Source organism: Filicampus tigris, chromosome 10, assembly GCF_054856515.1.
Source record: "Filicampus tigris isolate MCC_2025a chromosome 10, RoL_Ftig_1.0, whole genome shotgun sequence".
In the NCBI taxonomy this organism is placed as follows: Eukaryota; Metazoa; Chordata; class Actinopteri; order Syngnathiformes; family Syngnathidae; genus Filicampus; species Filicampus tigris.
In genome coordinates this window covers 4,462,501-4,486,190 of record NC_141226.1, presented here as the reverse complement: position 1 = coordinate 4,486,190, position 23,690 = coordinate 4,462,501, and the positions used below count along the sequence as shown (strand labels likewise).

The 23,690-nt window shown below is 40.6% G+C and overlaps 1 protein-coding gene across 1 annotated transcript in view; it reads right to left on the bottom strand.

Moving 5' to 3' along the window:
• Positions 1 to 9,598: 9,598 nt before the first annotated feature.
• brinp2 (bone morphogenetic protein/retinoic acid inducible neural-specific 2) overlaps positions 9,599 to 23,690 on the bottom strand; it is a 254,278-nt gene continuing 240,186 nt past the window's right edge. Inside the window, exons 8-9 of the mRNA XM_086043147.1 lie at positions 14,825 to 15,131; positions 9,599 to 12,643 (exon numbers count right to left, since the gene is read on the bottom strand). Coding sequence (XP_085899273.1) covers positions 11,822 to 12,643; positions 14,825 to 15,131 — 1,129 coding nt within the window. The 3' untranslated portion in view covers positions 9,599 to 11,821. The remainder of the gene's footprint in view (positions 12,644 to 14,824; positions 15,132 to 23,690) is intronic.

Sequence of the window (23,690 nt, the reverse complement as noted above, 5' to 3'; positions counted from 1 at the left end):
CCTGTCTTTTTGATCGTTGCTCGACAGTAAAAACGGCAACCAAAATTGGCCATAAAATGCAGAGGAAATTCCGCTCTGCAGTGTCCTTGTCAGTAGCCGTAGCGACGCCCCCCGACTTGGAATGAAACTGCAACACATTTTCAAAACAACACGTTGGGGTTGCGCGCGAGTATAAAAGCAAACTTCGCCCGGCATTGCCGCAGGGACGTGCTTTCGGATGCGGGAGTATAATGAAGCCTGAAATGGGCAAATGACAAAAATTGCCTCCGAACGCTTCAAATGTGCCACTCGTTACCCAACTGCGTGTACTTACTTGTTTGTAACCCTCGAAAGTTGTTTTACCTTTTCCGGAGGCCGTGGTATGGCGGGTTACAATTCAAGGTCGAGTTCATGCAATTCTTCTGGCGTCTTCCCTACTAAAACAACCGACGCAGCAGGACAGGAATAAATACTTAAGCAGGATGAAAATAAATATATAATCACAACACAATATTGCAGAATGTTAGAAAAATAATGAATACAAAATAATACATGCAATCCCAAAATGAATATCCAAAAATGAAAATATCAATTGGCAACTAAATCATATGTTCCCCTTTGCATTGGGAGCCCCTGCGGGAACACTGCACTGCCCACGTTCGGTCTGCATAGAGGGGAGAAGAAAAGGAAGAAGAATGAGACAAAGAAGAAAGAGTGCTGGCGTTTGACCGCCGGAAATTTGAAACCCAAATACCACCGCCGCTTCATTCGCGCACATCAGAGAGGGAGAGCTTTGCTTGGTAGAAGACAACGACTGGCAAAACAAGAAAAAAGGTTTCGACATTGCAATCAAGTGGCCAACACTCGCCTCCATGCAGACCGAACGTGTGCAGTGCACAGCGTTTGTTCCCGACGGGGCTCGCAATGGAAGTAAGTAGACGCAGTTGGGTAACTACTAGTGGCGCGTTTGAAGCGTGTTTGAAGCGTCTCGACACCGGGTTTGAAGAGTAAATTAGCCAGCTAATGAGCTTTAAATAAACCTCTGCCGTTAGCATCTCTCCCGCGGCGCGTCATGCACGGACGCTTTTTTTTTTTTGGTGGGGGCGGACTTAAGGACCGCTTTAAAAGGATGGGGTCGGGGGCTGATAATTTTTATGAATAAGGACGGAGGGGCACTACATTTGTGTGCGACACGTCTGCCGGCCCAAAATCAGACTACATTCGTGTAGTCTGACATCGGCATTAGACATAGTTCCAGCAGGTGTAAAGTTTAGTCTACTTTCACCCACCAAAATTGCCAGGTGGGCCGGGTCAAAGGAAATGGCCAGCATGATGCAGAGATATAAACCAAATTCCTGAACAAGCGCATTGAGGCTTGCGTCGGCACAAAAATTAGGATACGCCGGTGTGAGCGCAGGTGCGCTGTCTACGAATAGAGAGCCCTTAATGCCACTCGAGGAAGCAGATTAGAGACAGGGCCAGCTGGCTGATTGTCGAAGCTGCAGCTCAGGGACTCCACCCTCCACTTAAACGGACAGACTGTGGGTGAAGAGAACACGCATTACAAACTGGCCGAAACACAGGATATGACAACATCTTAGAAGGCTCAAGTTGTTGTTATGGACAATATTTACACTTTTACCATTTACACTTCATACGCGCTCCTATTGAGAAAACTTTGACATTATTACCCAATGTACGAAAACTACGACCAATCATCACAAAAATGTATGTGCACAGCTATACTCATGCCTACTGTGATACATACTCTGAAAATATTGGAACGACCATCTCAAAGTGTCCTAAATTTCATTGCTCAGGTATTGTAAAAATTTAACTCAAGTACAGGGGGATGGCGGGGGGCTCTGAATTAGGGATGGGAATTTCGACTAATTTGCCCGCCGACTAGTCTCAAATTTTATTTGCGACTAGTCTATAAGCAAGAAAACTAGAAATTTTAATACATATTGAATTCAAAGTTTAAAATGCAAATGTTTTGTGTATTTACAGTAGGGGCTATATTAAATACATTTCTGATACATTTGCCAATGCAATGCATGGCATTTGTTATGAATAATGTAATGAGTAATGGTACCGACTCCCAGTCCAGCAGGGTCTCATTCGCCATGTTAGGTGCATTATCATGCACACATGCGACGACTTTATTTTCTAGTGTCACGTACCCATCACACTCCGCAGGAGAGAAGCCAAGCTTTCAGCTGAGTGTCTTTCCTCCAAGGCGCATGAAGCACACACAGCTGCGGAGATGTCCTTCGTCCACATAATGACTCGTAATAGTACACGTAAGATTCGGTGGCTTTGGACGTCCATCCGTCTGTAGTTATGGCCACATAGTTGACCCGCTCAAACGCTCGTAGCATCTCTTTCATTTGGTTATGGCTACTCTCGAGGTGGGCTGTTATTGTTTTGTGACTTGGCACCACGTACTCGTACTATGCAGCATTCATTTTTTTGAACCCTTTGCCCTCAACAAAAGAAAGCGGCAGCATATCGCGTCATTTTACAAATTAGTTGGGTAATCTTTGCTGTGCGGTGAGCATGACTGCGCCAGTCCGGCTGGAACAAACGCTCTCATGCTTGTCTGCCTGGCCCCGCCGCCATCGACCTGCAGGTTCACATCGAGGGTTACTTTGGATGTGGTTTCTCTTCGCTCCGGGAGAGTGGTCTAAAGCAAGTTTATGCTTACAAAGCCTACAGCCGACCTTGTTGTCATCTGCTGCATCAAAATACTGCCAAACAGTGCCGTTGTTTTTCGTGGTAGCTTCGACACCTTCAGAATTTACTTTTCTAAATATTCTCCCCCAAACTTAGTGTCCCCGCCCCCCACTATGTGTGCGTGTGGCCGGGGGGGAGGGGAGCAACTCTGTCTTAGTGCTCGCTCTATCTATCTATCTATCTATCTATCTATCTATCTATCTATCTATCTATCTATCTATCTATCTATCCATTCATCCTTACTTTGTCTTTTAGCACAAGAGAACACTTTTAGCAGGAGAACACCATAAATGCAAGAAAACTATTCCAGGACAGCACAACTATTATGGACTAAAACTTTCAATTGTCAACAACCTCTTGGTTGTTTCAGCATGGGAGATATTTACCCATATAAAACCAAGGCAGCATAAAATATGTTAAAATGTTTTTTTTTTTTTTTTGCATTTTACTGTTACTGATCAAATTATATGTAAATTACCCATATATAGTTGATTTATATATCTGTTATTATTACCACAGTGAGAGAAAGAGAGAAACAGCATTTTGATTCGCCGTAAGTCCTGGACATACCAATACAGAGCATTGACAATAGAAATCCTTGGATCCTTGAATGATACCAAGACAGCTGACAGCAATACGGGGCAACTGTTGCCATTAACATGGGAACGGGCAGGAAACAGAAGTGCACAGGGAATCGACTCACCGGCAACATAACCCGGAGATATTGAGTGTCAAGGAGGCTTGCTGGAGCTGTCTAAAAATAATTAAATAAAAAAAGCAAAGATGTGTGAGCTGGCCTGGCTTGATCTTTGTCGACTCCTTCAGGCAGCTGAACACACAAGACAAGACTAGCAACTGTTAATGGCCAGGATTACATGCAGACTTTTTTTTCATTCCAATTGAAGATTTCAGACAATGAATTAGAACAGCCATATGACACACACTGATTGATGTAAGCATCACGTGATGTATCAAGATGGAGGTCAGTCGTCTATTTAGCACAGTGGTTGTGTTTATTTATTGACACTTTTATTAAAGAAACAGCTTGATAAAAAAGTAACAAGTACTTTAAAACAAGTTATCCCATCGCAGAGCATCACACCTCTGGTTGTAAGATACAATTTTCAAGTGCCTTATACTCCAGTGCGACTTATATATGTTTTTTTCTTCTGTATTATGCATTTTACAGCTGGTGCGACTTGTACTCCGGAGTGACGTATAGTCCGGAAAATATGGTAGTTATAGAAATGTTGAAGGTGTATTAGGGTAACTTTGAAAAGTGTAGACACCTGCAATGTTTGACTAAGATTATACCACTGACCACTAATATGCAGAGCTGGGCCCGGCTGGATGCCCATTTCCGAAGTCGCTTTTTACACAAGTAAATGTACTTCCACTCAAGTACAGAATGTCAGTACTTTCCCAATCTCTGATCATCATTATTTCTATACAAACAAAAATGCAACCGTAAGATATGGAGTAAAACTAAATGAAATGGAAGCGCAAGTACAGTTTCAATGGTTTGGACTGTGGCAAAGTTTTTCCTGGAAATTTTATTTGGTTTTATTTTTTGTGTTTTAAATTATATTTTCAATTTACCACTTTATAAATTGTAATAACACCTTCCTCTCTCTGTCAAGTCAAGACAGGCTATTCATGTAGCAGGTGAGGAGTAAGAAGAGAGACTACATATCACTGCCGTAGGGCGAAATCCTCATAATTCCCAATTTGTCATTTTCCAGGAGACCAAAAAATATGGCAAGTTTGTTCAACCATTAACATCGCATTGTCAAAAAGTGACAGAGTTAGGAATAATTGCAAAATTTATTTCTTAAGTGAACATAACATAAATTACTAGACGGCTGTGCTCTCCTAATGAGTGGGATAACTTGAAGGACTGGTCTAAAACAAAAAAGCATGGGCTGATTTTTTATTTGTCCCAGTCCACTCCTGATTATCATTCATTAACTGCACTCATTGTCGCCTTCAGATCTCTGTCACCTGGGTAAGCCTCTTTCTTTAACTTTTCTCTCACTTTTGCTAGATGTCCTTCAGCGATTGGCACAGGATTGTCATATTGTCAGTCAGCCATCAGTCCATCGATTCACTTGCCCAACCATACACAGGTGCTGGCATAACAATTTCTCTGTTTTGACATGAAATGAAGGAGTCTCAAACAATGTCTCAAATTCATGGATGACTGGAAATGTACTCTGATATGTCCGATATTCAAATATGAACATCAGGTAAATAAATCAGTCCAAAATGAGGCAAACGTAGTACATTAAGCATTCTCATACCGACAACATAAGAGTAATTATTACATGAATCACATATGTCTCATGGTTCAATGGTTGTGGGTTCGAATCCAGGCTCCAGCCTATCTGCGTGGGGTGAGTTTTCTCTGGGTACTCTGGTTTATGCCCACATTCCAAAAACGTCCATGATAGCTGAACACATTATTTAAAAAATATATTGAGAATTATTTTTTATATGTACCCTATATGCTGGTGTACCTTGCATGACTGCATCAACCTATATAGCACAATATAACAACACAAAATGTTTTGTAATTACCTTACTCTGATGACTTGCACTGAATGGAATCAGCCAGGGACGCCCATTCGCTCCATTCGGCACATATAAAACAATTCAACTTTTTTGCACACTATGCTAATGCTAACAATGTTGCTGTCTTGGTAAGTTCAAGAACTGTAAAAAAAAAAAAAAAAAGCCGCTGAGTGAACAGGACGCTGTGTGGCTGTGTGTGACGTAGTATGCCCGTTGCTGATTGACTGCCACGAGGCGAAATGACAAAAACCTTGATTTGTTTTATACGCACCAAATGGAGCGAATGGGCGGATTTTCTGTGCTTTGCTCCGCGTCCCACCGCTCCAAACGCATCATTCGCGCCGCCCCGCAAGCAACTGTGCCAGCCTGCGCGAACTACATTGACTCCAATTTAAACGCGCCGTCAAAAACGCAGTTGGTGCGAACGGAGCAATACAGTAGTGAGGACTGATGATAGGCTGGCGATCTACCCACAATGCCTTTGCGATCGATCGGTCGATGGCGATCGACGTCAATGGGCACCTCATGCTCTAAATTGTCCTTAGCTTTGAGTGTGAATGTTTGTTAGTCTCTATGTGCCCTGTGATTGCTGGCATCCAATCTAGGGTGTACTTTGCCCTACGCTCAAAGTCAGCTGGAATAGTCTCTGGCACACCCGTGACCCTGTAAATGACAAGCAGCAGAGCTTTGCATCGCCTATTTCCCGCCTGCATATTCATTCGATCCACGTGGTCCCAGTCGGTCCGAGTCAGCCAAATGTCGAGAACGGACTTAACTTGTACCACGGCACCAATAGAAATTGTATTGTATTGTATCCGGGCGGCACGGTGGTCGACTTATTAGCATGTCCACCTCACAGTTCAGAGGTCGTGGGTTCGATCCCGGCTCCCTGTGAGGAGTTTGCATGTTCTCCCCATGCCTGCGTGGGTTTTCTCCGGGTACTCCGGTTTCCTCCCACATTCCAAAAACATGCATGGTAAATTGATTGGACTCTCTAAATTGCCCCTAGGTGTGATTGTGAGTGTGGATGTTTGTCTTTGTGTGCCCTGCGATTGCTGGCAACCGATTCAGGGTGTCCCCCGCCTGCGACCCTTGTGAGGATAAGCGGTATCGATAATGGATGGATGGATGGATGTTTTATTTTACAAAGAAATTGTAATCGTAAAATCGGGTTTGAGAGATAATAATCGGGATTTGCTTGTTAGGCAAAATCGAACAGCCCAAATCAGTACACCTGTAAGATCCACAGAAGAAAAAGAGCACACATAACAATTGTCAATCGCAGGAATTTATAATCATGTAATCGTAATTGTTTTCCAATATTTCAATGATTTCTGTAGTGGCCTTACACACACACACACACACACCAGTCACTCTCACCAATTTCACCTCATTAATTCAAACATCCAGAAGTAACATAAAAAATCATTGCAAGTCAAGTGGGCCCAACCCTTCTCACCTTCTCTCCCTCCCACTCTAGCAACCATATCTTCCCACCATCTTTCTTTTTGCCGTCTATCGCCCTCTCAGTCACCCCCTCATTTTCTCCATCTATCCTCTCATTTCTTTTGGAGGTCCACTAACTGAGAGGTATGCAATCTAAATAGTGCACTGATGGATTGGCTGTCTTCCACAGGCGAGAAGATTAGCCCAAGGGCAAACCCACTCCTCTTTCGCAAGTGCCCGGCTGAAGGTGAATAATAGTTTATTAAACCAACACAGAATAGCTTCTTTCCCGACTCATTATGGGCAGAAGCTGCTCATGTTAGCCAAAACCGCACTCTCTTCATGTTCCTGTCTTTGTCACTTACCCGTTTTCTCTGTGCATTCCTCAATATTCTTCAGCAGTTAAAGAATTGCTGCTAAATATGATTTGCCAATGTGCATTTGTTTTTGTTTGCGCAGTAAAAACTCAGGGAAATTCTTTTCATTACACAAAAAACTTTTAACTCTACTTCCTGTAGATCATCTTATTTTGAAGAAACAATCTAACATTTGCGTTTTTCAAACGATCTTCAAGAGGTGATTGTGTTGTAGGCCTGCATTGTACTGAAACTATGCATGTAGAATTTAAGTTAAATACAGTAAAAGAAGGAGCATCAATTTAAAGTACACCATAGAACAAGCATGAACAATAATGATATGATACATTTTATTGAGAAGCGCCTTTCATGGCTCCAATGTCACCTTTCAAAGTATGGGTTAAAATGCAAGTAAAACGTCAATAAAAGTATTGATAAAACATGACTAGAACAACAGAAACAGTAAAGCAGGTGTAGTGCAAGTTTCCGGTTCGAGTGAGTATGCAAATTTGAACGGATGAGATTTCATTTGGGCTTCAAATTTGAGAGTCTGTCTGTATTGTGTGTGTATGTGCGGGGCGTGTGTGATGGGGAGGGTAGGGTTGTTGAGAAGAGTAGGCTGGTCAGTGGGAGAGATGGAGAGATAGCTGTTATTGTGGTTCACCAGGGCGAGTAAAATGGTGAGGTAGAAGCTGATCAGGGTTGAGAGATCTTTGGGGTTGAGGTGTTTGATGTTTCAAAAGGAGATGGTCTGTTTTACTTTGACTTGTGTGGTTAGGTGTGAATGTCAAACAGTACCGCTTTGTGGTCTGAGATTGGGAAATGGATTGAAGCAAGGTTTGCAGGAGTGATGACTATGCTGCAGATTAAGTCCAGTACGTGACCCTTGTTATGTGTTGGGAGGTTGACATGTTGGGGTGATGTGAAGTCATTTGCAAAGGTATTGAATGGGTCATCAATGTGAATATTGAGGCGTGAAGGATAACGGTTGAGGACATTGCACATATGTTATAGAAATTAAAATTCATTGAGGAATACAGCAGAAGGTTTTAGAGGTTTGTAGATGGTAACAATGACGGATGATTTTGGTCCAGAGTGTTTTACAGCTCTGCATTCAAAAGAGGAGTGGTGGGGGACAGTGACAATAGACTTTCATGTCATTACAATAAAGTAGAGCCAGGCTACCTCGGCACGCAGTAGCACAGGGTTTACTAATAAAGGAAAGACTCAGCGGAGAAGCTTCATTTGGTTGGTAGAAATCATTTGGCTTTCGCCATGTCTCATTTTGGCTTGGCACCATGCGGGGGTGGAACTGTGGCGGTTAGCCAGCATGGCGCTGTCAGGACAGCATCAGTATGGGGCAGAGGGGTCGGGGCTGTCTTGTCGGCTGGGACATGGCTAGTGGGACTAGCGATTGCGGCGGTATCAGGCAGTTGGAGTCAAGATCAGCAGGGTTGCCAGGAGGGAGCGGCTGCCCCCTTTCTCTGTGGTTTCCGGCTGGATGGGCCCAGCCGTGCAGGAGTCTTGCCTACTAAATCATACACTTATCACAAGTTCACATCTTCTTCACAAATATTCTTCACTAGACACTAAGGGCATGCAGATATGAGGGTTTCCTGCAGTGCACATGGATAATGACAGTGGATGGGGCTTCAATACAGTGCTGTCATCTGTTTTCCTTCCAACCTAAATACAATGCAGTTTTGGTGTGTCCTCCAAACGCAGATTTGGAGAGAACTTTGTTTACACCCGAGGTAGACATTCCGTTGGTACTAATGGAAGCCCATTTTGCTGACGAATGACAAACTTCAACAAAATGACAAACTAAGCACTAACGGAAGTGGGTTTTCATCCGTGTAATGTAATCGTCACTAATAGTCTAGTACCGACAGACTCCTCAGTTTGTCACTGACGGACGCCTGTTTCGTTGATGACGGACGTAAACACGCCCGCCTCTCCGGCATGTGTTTGTACACGGGAGGGTTGCTTAGAGAGTACTGCATTGACTCTTTATGTGTGTGAGAGTCAGTGAGAGTGAGTGCTCCAGCTTTTAATATGATCTGCCTATGCCCTTATTAAATTCCGTTAGTAAAATGAAGACTGCGTCATCAAAATGCCCAGCAAGGCAACGACAGATGACCCAAATATCAACCCAAAGCGTGTTGAGGCTTGCGTCGGCACGAATTTTAGGATATGCCAGTTTTTATGCTCGAGCACAGCTGTGCTGTTTACGTATGGAGAGCCCTGAGGCTTTGTTCTGTTCAAGAACAGACATATTTTATTCTCCAGTCCTTGGTAGTGTGCTCGCTCAAGATGGGTTCTTTGGTTTTCATTAACATAGAGTTGGTCCTGGAAAATACTATCAGATAATTTTTGATGTGAATGGGTGTTGTAAATGAATACAATTTAAATCAAACAGATTATTCGTATTTCTCAACATAGAAAAACATACTGTATATTCAAAATTTACTTTATAATAAATCATTAAAAATAACGACAAATCACACGCGTGCAAGTAATAACATTTATTGTAATAATATAACAAGAGAATTTTTTGGCAATAAGACATCAATGCCATGTTGTCACATTATTAAATAAGATCCAGAACTTGAAAAATAAATCCCCCTGGGCTATGGGTGATGGAGCAGGGCCAACAGATGGAGATGGAACATTCCAGATGGTTTACCAAGGACCAATGCGATAAGCGACTGGTAGGGGGTGGATAACATGAAGTAATGGAAATAAAAACACTGATATTTAAAAGAGGTAAAACTGTGAATGTAGTTGGCTTAGAGGGACCTGGCAGATGGAGGACTGAACAGAGAAAATGTTTTGGGATAATGTGGGGAAACACGAGGGAGATGATGAGGGAAATTCCCAGCAGTCCCAGCTGTCCATATTCTAGATGCAGCTCCCTGTTACAGCTTACTTTACCTCATCCTGGTGGTCCATTTTTCATTCAGGTGATCCTTTATTTTTAACAACCAATTTTGTTCATGGCGGCACTTATTACAATACAGTTTGCTAGAAATGTTGTAAAATAATTGTGTTAAAATCAACCCCCCACAGTTTTGGGGAAAAAAACAGAAAGGCAAATTTATCCAAGGGCTGATGTATTACAGTGTTTAGTTTAGGTGTATGGCACCAGTATAGTGGTGAGTGAACTTCCAAATTATTTTATTAAATCATAGAACAGTGTTTGATGAAAGCAACTAAATGATTTCACAAGAAACATGCCACTTGATTTTCAAGTTAACCAAGCTGAAAACAGAATGACAGCTGCAAATGACAAAACAAACAAACTGATGAAACTTTTTTTTGATTTTCGAAAAATACAAAATATAATAATAATAATAACAACAGTGACAAGGTGTTGTGTTGTTTGCAGTTCTCAGAATTGCCCATCATTGCCCTTCAGAAACCTTGAAGAACGTCAGCATTTGCAGATAACACAGATAACATTGGACCTGTCATTTTTGTGGGTCAATAAAAACATCAAAAATATTATGACATTTTTAGCAATATCAACCACTTCAGGTGCTTAGAGCACCCCAGAGGACCTTTGCTGAACAATTACATTACATTATTAATTACTGGTGTGCAGTGTAAACAGTTTAACATCACCAAATCAAAGCAAATGGTGCAATGTGACCAGCATATACACGGAAAAGCTAGTTAACATGAAGTATGTCTTTTTATTGGTTTATGAAAGCTCGAACTCCGAAAAAGGAATACATCACCTGCCAGGAAATCAAACACCAAAACTAAATGTGCTTCTCACAACACTTACTCCATATAAGGCATGAGTTGTTATAAACATTTCTGTCTTTTTTTTGGTCTTTGCACTTGGTTATCTAAAAAGCAATGTGCACATATTCACATGTCAAGTTAGATGGCGCATTATTTACAGCACTGTACCCGCCATCCTTTTTTTTTTTTTTGTTAATAACCACATCAGAATTTCCTTATGTTTTATCTCAAAAGAAGAAAAAGAAAAAAGAAACATCTAAGCTATGTTGCTATTTGCATTGCCAATGTGTTCACCTTCTTTTTCTGGTAAACACACATCACCAAGTACAGAGCTAACACTAACAGACTTCTCAGTTGTTCAGCATAGATACACGTTTTCAAACGTCAGAAAAAACAGAAGGTAGGGGTTAAAAAGAAATATTCAATGATAGTAACACGGTCGGGGTTATCAAAATGTAAGCATAACATTGTTTCAAAGCACATTTAATTTGCATCCACTATTCTCCTCTCTAGGTTGTTCTGTAACCAAAGAAAATAGGGTTACAAAAGGACAATCTTTCTCCATTAGATCATTGTTGATCCCTCAAGAGTTCCTCTATACATATTAAATCACATTTCTCTGTGCAAGACAGAGGACTTGGGTACTTTGATGAGTCCCCCAGCTGTCATGTTGTCTGCTAAAAGAAAGGCAGTTATAGCAAAACTAAGCCTCCAGGCAAGTTCAGTAGAGCACTTGAACACTTTCATGTTCTCCAATAGGTCTAGGACATGCCTGAATAGTTGGCCTCTGATAGTCATGACCCTCATGATACAAATGACACTGGAAAACCAGCCATCAGACATTGTCACTTCCACTGGTCAATCTTGTGAAATATTGATCCTGATAAGGTCCAAGGTTTACTGGGAGCCACGTTGCTCAAGCCAATAATATCCCTGAATCTCCTTCGCAGGATATTTTAGCCCTGCCCTGAGTGTTAAGCTAGTTAGCTGCAGAGCTGAGCCAGCTCAGGTTCAGGAGAGGCATTGGGGAGCTTTGAGTTGAAGATCTGAAGAGCTTCCTTGATGCGCACCACCTCGCCAGCTGACAACTTAAGTCGGTGACGAAGAAGACAAGAAAACAGGTCGAGTGGCTGTGGCGCTGGTGGGGCCAACCTGTTAACGCGATCCCTCATCTCCAATAACATCAAAAAGGCAGCATCCTGTGTACCCTGTGTATATGGGTAGTCCAGCTGGAGTATCAAATCCTTAATGCCCTCGGGGTCAAAGTGCATGCTGTATCCAAAAACCTTCAGAGTGTTGATCTTCATGTAACCCAGGTTTGATGTCTGGTCATCCATGTCCAGCGGTTCATAGAAGAGAGTTTCGTTCACTGTTGGGTCATCTGTGACAACGCGGCTTCGCAGGTAGATGTGTACGGTTTCAAAGAAGGACTTCCATTTGTTCCCCAATGACAATGTCCAGTTGTAGCATTGTGCAGTCGTCACAGCGTCCAGTCGAGTTCTCTCCCAGTTGGGGAAGTCAGGCTGGTTCACAGGCATGAACCAACTCTCTGAGTGACTTCCCCCAAAAGGGTTTACATAAATTGCCGGCACAGGCTCCAGTGTTGAATTCTTGGTTAAGCATATCTGGAATGTCATGCCCATCAACATGTGGATGAGATTTGACTTATTTTTATTACTCTTGAGAGTAAGCAGCATCCTCTTTCTCCAGGCAGGATTGAACCAACTTCCCAGACGGACGTCATTGCTAATGTAAATGGCATGGACCTCAATTCTGCTGTCAAGCTGCTGAAGTAGGTACTTCACCTACAAAAACAATAATGATTTACTTTCACTTCTAGAGAGAACAACAGACAAATAAAGACAACCGCTTCACATAGACAGTGGTTCTCAGACTTTGATGCGGACCAAGACTGAGGATAGTCTTTCCACCAGAAGCAGACTTTCATGCTTTTGAAAGGCTGTGAAAAACAATTTACCATCCTAATGTTTTGTATCAATGCATTCATCATGTGACTGATTCCTGTGGTGATACATATGGTGTATCACATCCTAAATACACACATTTAAGTGTATCAGTTCATTCTAATGGTGGGAATGTGACACTACTAGGGCTGAACGATTATGGACAATGGAAAAATCTAATTGCAATTTTTTCCCCCTAAAAACTGCAATTGCGTTATGAGTTGCATTTTTTTTTGCCAATGTCCTTTTCTAATGTATTTTTCAACAATAAATCTTTATTACAACAATATCAGATCTGTTAAGCATTATAGGATACTGAGGTAAAGGCAAAATGGAGCATTCATTCATATGAAAAAACAGTGTATCTACTACAATTACAGGAATAAACTCACTAAATATTTTGATGTGCAGTTTGGTAACAAAACATAATTCTGCCACACAGGTGTGGTGTAAACATAAGTATATACTATAGTGATACTGTACTGTAAAGTAACAAACTCAAGTGCAGATTACAACAATGTAAACCAATTAGTAGCTTTGCCACTTTCTACATATTACTTTGTTTGACTATCACCGGAAATACAGTGGCCATTCGGGAAAATTCACATTGTCCTGAAATTCCCGATGGCCACCCCGCCAGGAGGGAGGGAGGGAGGTAGTGGGGGCAGGCAGGCTGTTGAAAATAAAGACACACGAAAAGAATAATATCAATACCCATTATTTCCCATTATTCCCTATTATTCCCATTATACCATTTAATTTTGTATATAGGCTATGTATAATGTTTTATTTATTTATCAATGTAAATAAGTTCAGTGTTTAAGTGCAGTCCACTTGTTTACATATAACTTGAAATGTTGAATACTGTATGTTCAAGTTGTAAAGCCACAGATTTGTTTGCATTATTGTTATAATATGTACTTTTGTTTGTTTGATTTCTTACTGATTTACAGTATGGTAATGTATACATAATATTTATGAATTCGAACGATGTTGTCTTGGTAGATGCTTACAAGTGTACATGTCAAAATATTTAGTAAGTTTAAACCTGTAATTGTAGTGAAGAAATAAACTGTCTTCCGTATTAATTAATGTTTAATTTGCCTTGATCTTCGTATCCTATACTGTAATGTCGTCATCATATCCTATCTGCTTGTTGTAATGAAGACAAAGTCTGCTTGTTAAAAATATAATTGAAAAGGACCTCGAAAAAAATAATTGCATATTACATAGCAATCGCAATTTTTAGGAGAAAAAAAAATCGCAATTAGATAATTTTCTATAATCGTATAATACTGCCCAAAAAAAGAAGAAATGTCTAATATTTTGTCAGGTATTAGGCTACTCCACTACTTGCCGCCACTTTTGGAAAAGGAGCTGATTGCTTTTACTTTGTTTTGATAAAATATATCGCCAAAATCCTTGAGAATGAATGGAAATTTATTAACTGACTTCTTTTCTGAACCAAACTGATTGATGTACGTTTGTCAAAAATCACCATTTACAGTAACTACAAATTGTGTTGACACACAGTAAATGCAAAATAAACATGAATTTGACATAGCAGTATCTAATCTAAGTAATAAATAGATGTCTGTTGTAATACATTTGTTGTTTATTTTAATGGATAGAAGACAGCCTTTTTTTGGTAAATTTACAGTATATAGATATAGAAAGGTACTGTATGTTTTTACCACTTATTACTTACTACTTACAATTTATTATTTGGACTTACAAGTGTAATCACGGCATTGTGATGCCATTATCATTGGCAAAATATTGAGATATTGTGCATTACTAAATACTTCGATTTGATTAATAAATTAAGTTTTTAGCCAAATGCGATTCAGAATGCTATAAAAGTAAACGACAGACACACAAGCAGCTATTAGTCAGTGCATGAGTAGAAAATACTGATAGTTGATGGATAAAAGCTTGTAAAGCTCAATATTGAACTATTCCTAAATATTCAAGACCATCTAAGTTTGAGAACCACTGGAATGTATAAGACGTATTTGGAACCTCAGCATCCGGCATGTCGAGATCAAAGTTCAGATAGTGGTCCAGGGACATGGCGATGCTCGGTCGACAGGAACCAAGGTGTAGGAGGTTGCCGTGGTGGCAGGAGCCACAGCGGGTTACGTTGTCCACAGCACAAGCAGAGCACGAAGTGAAGGAGGTGCCAACAACGCAAGGAATGGCCCCCTGACAAGTTGGATGTTCCACAGGGCAGCTGCAACTCTTGACTTCCTCGGAGAATGAGCCCAGCACTCCGTGGTCATTGCAGTAGAGAAGTGACTGAGCCGTGCTCAACCAAAAGGCAATCGACCTGCAAAAAAACCCAAAATGTTTTCTCAGAAAGTAGAGTGTAATGTCTTGACTCAAAAGTGGCAACAACATAAGGTACACCTACAAAATCTATCCACCCATATTATGTACTGCTTGTCCAGATTAGGGTCAGGGGTCAGTTGGAGCCGATCCCAGCAGACTGTAACTTGCATCTGCAGACTTAAGTATGCTTGTTTTGGTTGTGCTGAGTGAACATTTCACATAATGTTCACAAGTTGCCACGCATGTACTTTAAGACCACAAACATTTAGCTCTTCTGAACACTAAATTGAGTGGTCGACTAGGGATGTCTCAAAGTGTTTTTACTAGAGATAGACCGATATGTTTTTTTCAAGGCCGATTATTAGTAGTCGGCGAGGCCGACTGATATTACGGGCCAATATTCACTTTCACTAAAAAGGAAAATAAAAATAAAAAAACTCTGAACTTTGTTTAAACGTCTTTGACCATATGTGTATTGAACAATTTTCCAGATTTGCATAACAATCTTTTTTTTTTACAGTCATTATTATAAATGTTTGCCAATATGGCCATCTTTGTTGTAAAACTCTAATAAAAAGAGATATAGTATTGTAATGACTTAAAATAAAAACAAAAGGTGCATAGTGTTCCCAGCGTCAGTAGAATCTCTTATAAAGTTCACTGAATATTTAAATAAATACTTCCTTGAAGTTAACACTGTTTCAAATTTATTTGTTATCGGCCATCAGATTTAAAAAAAAGGCCGATATTGATATTCATCAAAATACTGAATATCGGCGCCGATATTCCTCAAAATACTGAATATCGGCGCCAATAATCGGTCTATCCCTAGTTTTTACATTTCATGTATACACAAAAACTACATTTATACTGTAAGGGTTGGATGAAAGTGGAGCAACACATCATCAAAATGAATGGAAAGATAGAAATTGTAGCACATAACCATGTAAATAAGTAATTGAAAATATGCTGGCAACGGTACAAGCAATTCAAGATACTGTACTCAAGACGCTGAGTATAATATTAAAACAACCGTGTCAATGTGTGTAAGAATGACTGTGACAGATTGGCTCGGAATGGCACGAAATTAACTCATTTGCCAAGCGGGGTGGGGATACTAGGGATGTTCCGATCAGGTTTTATGACACCGATACCGATCATGCAAGAGCAAGATCGTCCGATTCCGATCACATGGAATATCTATATTTTTCCATTTATTTATGGTGACTGCGATTAGGCAATATTATCTGAATGGCATATACAGTATTACAAGACGCACACTCCACACACACAGCAGACAATGCTATGTTCACACCAACTGCAATGGTCGGAATATTCGATCAAAGCCTTTTATTGCCGATCAAAACATCCGATCACCCGCAGCTCATGTTTCGCAGCCTTGTGTTGCGTCCCTCCCCTCTGCTTGCAGCGGAGGCGCGGCTGCATTATGGAGCCTTTCTGGCGGCGTGTTTCAATTGGAGTCAATGTAGCTCGCGCGGGCGGGCGTGGTTGCGTGCAGGGCGGCGCAAGTGATGCTTTTGGATGGAGCGACATCGTCGCATATTAAACAAATCAACTTTTTTGCCATTTCGTCTCGCGGCAGCCAAGCATGAGCTGCGGGTGATCGGATGTTTTGATTGGCAATAAAAGGCTTTGATCGAATATTTTGATCATGTAATTTTTCATGAAAATCGTCCGATCATGATCGGTGCCCGATCGATCGGAGCATCCCTAGGGGATACTGAATTATAATTTGGGCAAGCTCACTTACCACTCTACCTTTTCATATGTATGTTTGAGAATTGTTTTTCATACAACTGTTCACTGGAATTATGACTTATGACTACGGTGTTAGCATTAAACGTTGAACGACCAGATATTTTTTTTGTTGAAGTCGACGCCAAGGTGTTTCCCTTCTGCCTCCAAATAAAAGCCGACTAACCCGGTTGTGTCGACCACAAAAAGCAGTTGGCACAAAAATGTATACCTCTAAACTATAATTAATATTAATTATTATTCTAATAATCAAATAAATAAATAATCAAATAAATAAATTCCTCCACACTTCTTCAAGGAGATTATCCCAACAATTGGTAAATCGGTTTTGGCCATTATCAACAGCAGCCTGTCTTCTGGTGTGGTCCCCCAACATTTTAAGCATGCTGTAGTGCAACCCCTGTTGAAAAAAACTGGCCTTGATCAAGCTGTGCTCTCACATTTTAGACCCATTTCCAAGCTGCCTTTTATGTCTAAAATTCTGGAAAAAGTGGTGCACTCACAGCTAAGATCTTACTTGGATAAACACAATGTCATGGAAGGTTTCCAGTCAGGCTTCAAGAAGATGCATAGCACAGAGTCAGCCCTGCTACGTGTTTTTAATTACATCTCCTGGCAAATGACACTGGAGACCAAGTATGTCTCGTTTTGTTGGATTTGACTGCAGCTTTCGATACGGTAGACCACAAAATCTCGCTTGCAACACCAAGTGGGCATTAGTGGATGCGCTCTAGAGTGGTTTAGATCCTATTTAGCTGGCAGGACTTTTTCTGTTAGCCTAGGTTCCTCTGAGTCCCACTCTGCCCCTCTCTCATATGGTGTTCCACAGGGTTCTATTCTGGGGCCATTACTGTTCTCATTGTATTTGCTGCCATTGGGGTCCATCCTTAGAAAACACGGTATTTCCTTCCACTGCTATGCGGACGACTGTCAAATCTATATCCCGCTAAGCAAAAAAGAGGCTTTCTCCTTAAGACCACTTTTGTCCTGCCTAAAAGACATCAAAGACTGGATGTCACTGAATTTCCTAAATTTCAATGAAAAGAAAACAGAAGTTATGGTGTTCGGTCCCAGTGGCTTGTCTCCATCCCACCCTGTTGACCTGGGCCCCCTGTCTTCATATCTAAAGCCAACAGTCTCAAACTTGGGTTTTAAAACGGACGGTGATCTTAAATTGGACCAGCAAATCAGTGCTGTTGTAAAGTTGAGCTTCTTTCACCTTAGACAGTTGGCTAAGGTAAGCCCCTCCTTTCCCATCAGCACTTAGAAACAGTCATCCATGCCTTTGTTACATCTCGGCTAGATTACTGCAATACACTTTATTTTGGAATCAGCCAGTCCTCCCTCAAACGTCTTCAGTTGGTCCAAAAGCTCCTACTAACTGGAGCTCGGAAGATCGAGCACATAACACCAATTCTGGCCTCCCTTCACTGGCTCCCAGTGCATTTCGGGGTTCAATTTAAGATTCTCCTATTTGTCTTTAAATTGTTAAATGGCCTCGCCCCGGCGTACCTCTCCGAGCTCCTCCACTCCTTTGCACCTTCCCGCAGCCTCAGGTCTGCGAACCAGGCGCTGCTCGAGGCGCCGAGGACAAAGCGGATCCTTAGAGGGAATCAAGCCTTTTCTGTTGCTGGTCCTTCCATCTGGAATGACCTCTCATTGGCTGTTAGGCAAGCCCCCTCTCTGTCCATTTTTAAAACCCAGTTGAAGACACATTTCTTTTCTCGGGATTTTGATCAGACCTGAGATTTTCGGATCTTTTCCGGCGTCAATTGTATATACCGTATTTTCCGGACTATAAATCGCTCCAGAGTACAAGTCGCACCAGCCATAAAATGCATAATAAAAAGGAAGAAAACATATATAAGTTGCTATTCGGGAGGAAATTGTGCACTTAGTACACATCATTTCCACCGAGCTACGATGCTACATGTAGCATACAAGAAAGTTACGGTAAGATAACTTTAAACTCACCAAAACGATTGTAGATCGCTTAAATAAGTCTTTTATTCGACCATGTAGAATGTTTACAAGTATCCAAAAGTATTTATGCATTCGGTCGTAATCATTGCTTCCTCTCCTCTCTGCTGAGTGTGCTCCTCCTTACGTGTGTGGCTGCGTGATGCAATACCCCAGCCAGAGGCAGGCAACTCCCTGTTTGTGGTTCATTCTTGTTCAACCATCGTCTGTAAGTAAGTTGGACAATTGTGTGTACCGGTAATGACCATGCAACATTTATATAGGAGCTGAATTGTGGCTGATTGTACTGTGTTGTTACACTGAACATACTAATCGCTATCGCTAATGCTAATCGTGGTTGCTAATCATTAGCATGTCTGCCTGTTTGTGGTTTATTCTTGTTCAACCATTGTCTAAAACTAACTTAGACAATTGTGTGTAATGACATTTATATACGAGCTGAATTGTGGATGATTGTAGGTTGTTGACTCAACATACTAATCGCTATCGCTAATGCTAATCGCAAATCATTAGCACGGGCTCATCTTGTTCATGTCTATGAAAATGCATGTGTATGTAATGCATAGATTGATAGTATTTTCTGTTTCTTGTGCAGTTTCACAATATAAACAGGCAACTTCGCTGCACACCTGGAGTCAGTGAAGTTTGTTTGTTAATGTTTAGCTGTTTTGATAAGCTGGGTTCCTCGACTCGCAAGGCCTGTTAGTTTAACAAAACATTAGACTTTAACCATTTAAATTATTCATGCATTTTAACAGCTTTTAGGATATATCTTATGTTTCTTTATGTTGTTCACAATAACATGTGAAATGATATAGAAATAATTGTCATGGCTTGTTAGTGCTGACTTGTATTTATGATGATGTCAAAACATAAGTCACAAGTCAGCACTAACAATCCATGCCAGTAATGTGTTAATAATTTCACACATAAATCGCTCCAGAGTATAAGTCGCAGCCCCGGCCAACTATGAAAAAAGTCTGACTTATAGTCCGGAAAATGTGGTCGTGTTTTATGTTAACATATTGGCTTTATTTATTTATATTTTTATTATGTATATTTATTAATATGTGTGTCACAGCCTTTTGTTTTTTATTTATTGTATTGTTTGTAAAGTGCTTTGTTACAGCTCTAGCTGTTATAAAACGAGCTATATAAATATAATTGTATTGTATGGTTGCAATGGGATCCCCCAAATGGCACACTTTTGGTTGGCCTGGACGTCCTCTTAGTAAAACTTGTGTAAAATGCTCATTTTCTGACGTATTATTGTCAAATTTGAAATGGAATTGGAGGAGCCTTTGAGCTGTAATCCTGTTGTGTTATTTAGTCCACCACGCTAATTTAAATTTCCCAGGCAGATTTTTGGAAAAGAAAATGTATTCAAACTTCCATGATTCAGTGCCAGTAGCACTTAAAAATATTCTGACAGTTGAGGAGAAAACTTCAAAGTGTTATCTTTAAAAAGAGACCAAAACTATGCTGATACTCCAAATGATTCAAGTACAAGTACAGCTTCAGTTTTACTTTGAGTACACATTTTTAGGTGTTCGGGTAAAAATACCAGGAGAATTGCAACGGGTTAAATTGGTTCCTGCCCATATTATTGTGAGTGTGTGCCTTAGTCATCGTTGGCCTAGGTTGGTATGTGTGCATTTTATTTCATGAAACCCTGACTGAGAGTTGTGTGATAATATATATATGATAGTGACCTTCTGTCATGTTCAGTGGCAAACAACCTGGTGGCCTACCAGTAGTGTAAAATGCTGTTGCTCATTTAAATTTCTACAATCTAAAAGAGCCTCTATGTTCCTTGTGTGACTCTTGAATACCACAGTAACAAGCAGTCAAATGTTTTCACAGGCCTGAGGCAGCGCAATAGGTTTTCTGCATGAACCACCTGGTGCCTGCTGTGAGGCATCCGTGTTTTCAAATATTTCAAAAACTTGATAGGTGAATTGAAGTAAGGCTCTAATTACCAATGCTCTGTGATAATGTTGATGCTTTGATAACTGGTTTAAAGCAATGCCCAATTAATATTACGACAACCAATAATGCCAAATACTTCCTCCTCTGGCTGATGCTCACTTTCTGTGGGTGGATGGGCAAATGTATTGAAGTGAACACAGAGAATTGTGAATGTGTCAAAATAACCACAACTATCCAGAGCACAGTAAGGAAAAAAAGAGGAGGGAAGAAAGAGAGGTCCAGTTGTCGCTGCTTTTGATTTATGCAATTAGGTGTTGCAACAGCAAGTCACTCATGATTTGTTTGACAGTAATGAAACAGTCATGAAATTAAGAACATGTTTATTTTAATTTTATATTTTAAATTGAGCAATTTTATGTTAGTAATTAAAATCAATGTTAAAAATTCAACTTCTTGATGGAGGGGGCGCCAAATAAAATCTCTCCTCGCGCGCCACATCGGCTAGGGCTGGCCCTGCCCAAATTCTTACATAAGTTGCACTTAGGTGTAGTCTAACCTACGCCAACTAGGGATTATAGAGGAAGTCAACCCAAACATATTTTTTTAATTATATGTTCTATGCAGGCCCACTAGTTAAAAGACAGCATTCTGATTAATATTGTGCTTCTGGAATATGAGTTAAGCAACAAAATCTACCCGTTTTTAGCCATCTCTAGGGGCGGCCATTTTGTCTCTTCTGTCAACTGAAAATGACAACACACAACCTCAGGGCTCAGATAACGTCCAATCATGGCTCAGCTTCAGAAAACAGGTGAGCTGTGATTGGTCGTTAACTGGGCCCCGAAGAACTGCTTTTTGCATTACATTTTGCTGCTTAAGTCATATTTATCATATTGCCTTGTTTCAACTAGTGGGCCTGCAGAGAACATATTCTTGAAAAAAAATATGTTTGGGTTGACTTTAACTTTAAATTTTAATGTCAGCTGTTTCGCGTTCACAGTTGTCAAGCTATTATAAATATGCACAGCTTCTCCATTTGAAAGAAATTCATTTATTCACAGAAAGCAATGCTTTTCTTTTGTCTCTTTTTATTTTAACATTCAGTACGTTTAACAGTTCATCAAGAACTTTTATTCCTTACATTATGTACATTACTGGCAGTGAGTTACATTAAATGCTTTGGCATGTACATCAGACTGATTACATTTCGGACTGAGAAAAATCTAGAAAAATAACACGAGGAAATATGTTATTGTAAATTAGTATTAACAGAAACACATCGCTCAGCAGATTTCAAGACTGACAAATGTGTTCTCTGATATTCCATCAACGTATAATATTTGTATTCCTACATACTTAACAAATTAATGTTGAATGGCAAGGCAAACTGAAGCTTGGATATTCAAACAGATAAGCATCACGTCTGCCTTGAACTTACAAAGGTTCATCTTATGACCCTGTGCACATGAAAAAGAAAAAACAGTTCCTGACATAAAATGATCAACGCATATCCTTGTATGTTGTGATGGTGTAAAGTGGTCACATCGAAGATTTGATAGCCATCGTGCTCTTTGTCTTTTTAAACAACTTCTTTGTCTCCCTCTCCCTATTTCCTATTTCACTCTCTTTCACAATGACTAATATTGTGACTAACAAGCTCATCATTCAAACTCACATTCACATCACCACACCCTACATTGGATTATTCATCAGCTCCCAATTGACTCTTTTCCTGTAGAAGGGTGGTTGCTGTGTTTGACTACAGATGAGATGAAAATGCACGCAAAATTGCCATCCATTTTGGCGGGGCAACAGTTTGCAAGGGGTTCGGTTACATAATGGGCTCTGTAGACATTCTATCCCCAGGCTAAGTTCAGCAAATTGCACACAGCATTGCCGAAAAGCTATGACAATTCCATACCCCGAGGCCTGTGCAAATAGGCAGAAAAAAAGTGATGATGAAACAAAATGGATCCGTGCAGGGGGAAAGATGGATCTTTTGCTGGCCCTGATGGTTTGCTGTAGCTGTTAGCAGGGTTAAGACTCTGAGTGATGGTCTGAGACAGAGAAGGGGAGGGGGGAGGCTAGGGTGTGTTGGGGCAAGGGGAAGCGAAGGTGAGAGTGGAGGAAAAATAAAGACAGAAAGTGGCAAGGGGTAAGCGAGGGGAGATGGAGTGATTGGTAGTGGCAAATGACTGTCAGGGGAATTAAGGTTCTCTGTAAACAAGCGCCAGACTGTCAGTGCAAGAAAAGAGTTGATTAGAGCTTGCCATGGCATAGAGAAGCTCACTCCACAGCTTCAAACTAGACCCTTCATCTGTCCTACACATTCTTGAACGTTTTTGTCTTCATTCCTTCTTAGCATGTTTCCTTTCACCCCATTCCTCCCTTTCTATTTCCCTTTCCAGTTGCTTTATTTCCTATCCCCAAATGTTTCCTCACATCTGTGCTTTACTTCTGTGCTTTTCCTGACACAATTCCTTATCCTGGCCTTCATGTTTTGCCTCCAGTAGAGCAGTGAGACTGCCATGCAATGACAGCATGAGTGAAGCTTGCTGAAGCTACTTTACTCCGAAATCGATCACACATACAAACAATGTCAGTCAATCACAATATGAAATATTGAATTTGAAAATATTAAGATGGACATTGACTTAAAGGGACGGTGGGGCCGGGATGGCCATGTTTTCACTAACAAGTTCATTTTATATATTTTTTGATCAGGAAAATGAAAAGATTTGTAATTTTCTATTTTATCAATAAATTTGGGAGAAATTAGGAAATAAGTGACTCTTTGAATAACGCCTCTTGTTAATGAGGAGAATGGCCGCGCCCCATACTGTTCTATCCTTGTTCGGTCGGAGTCACTAGA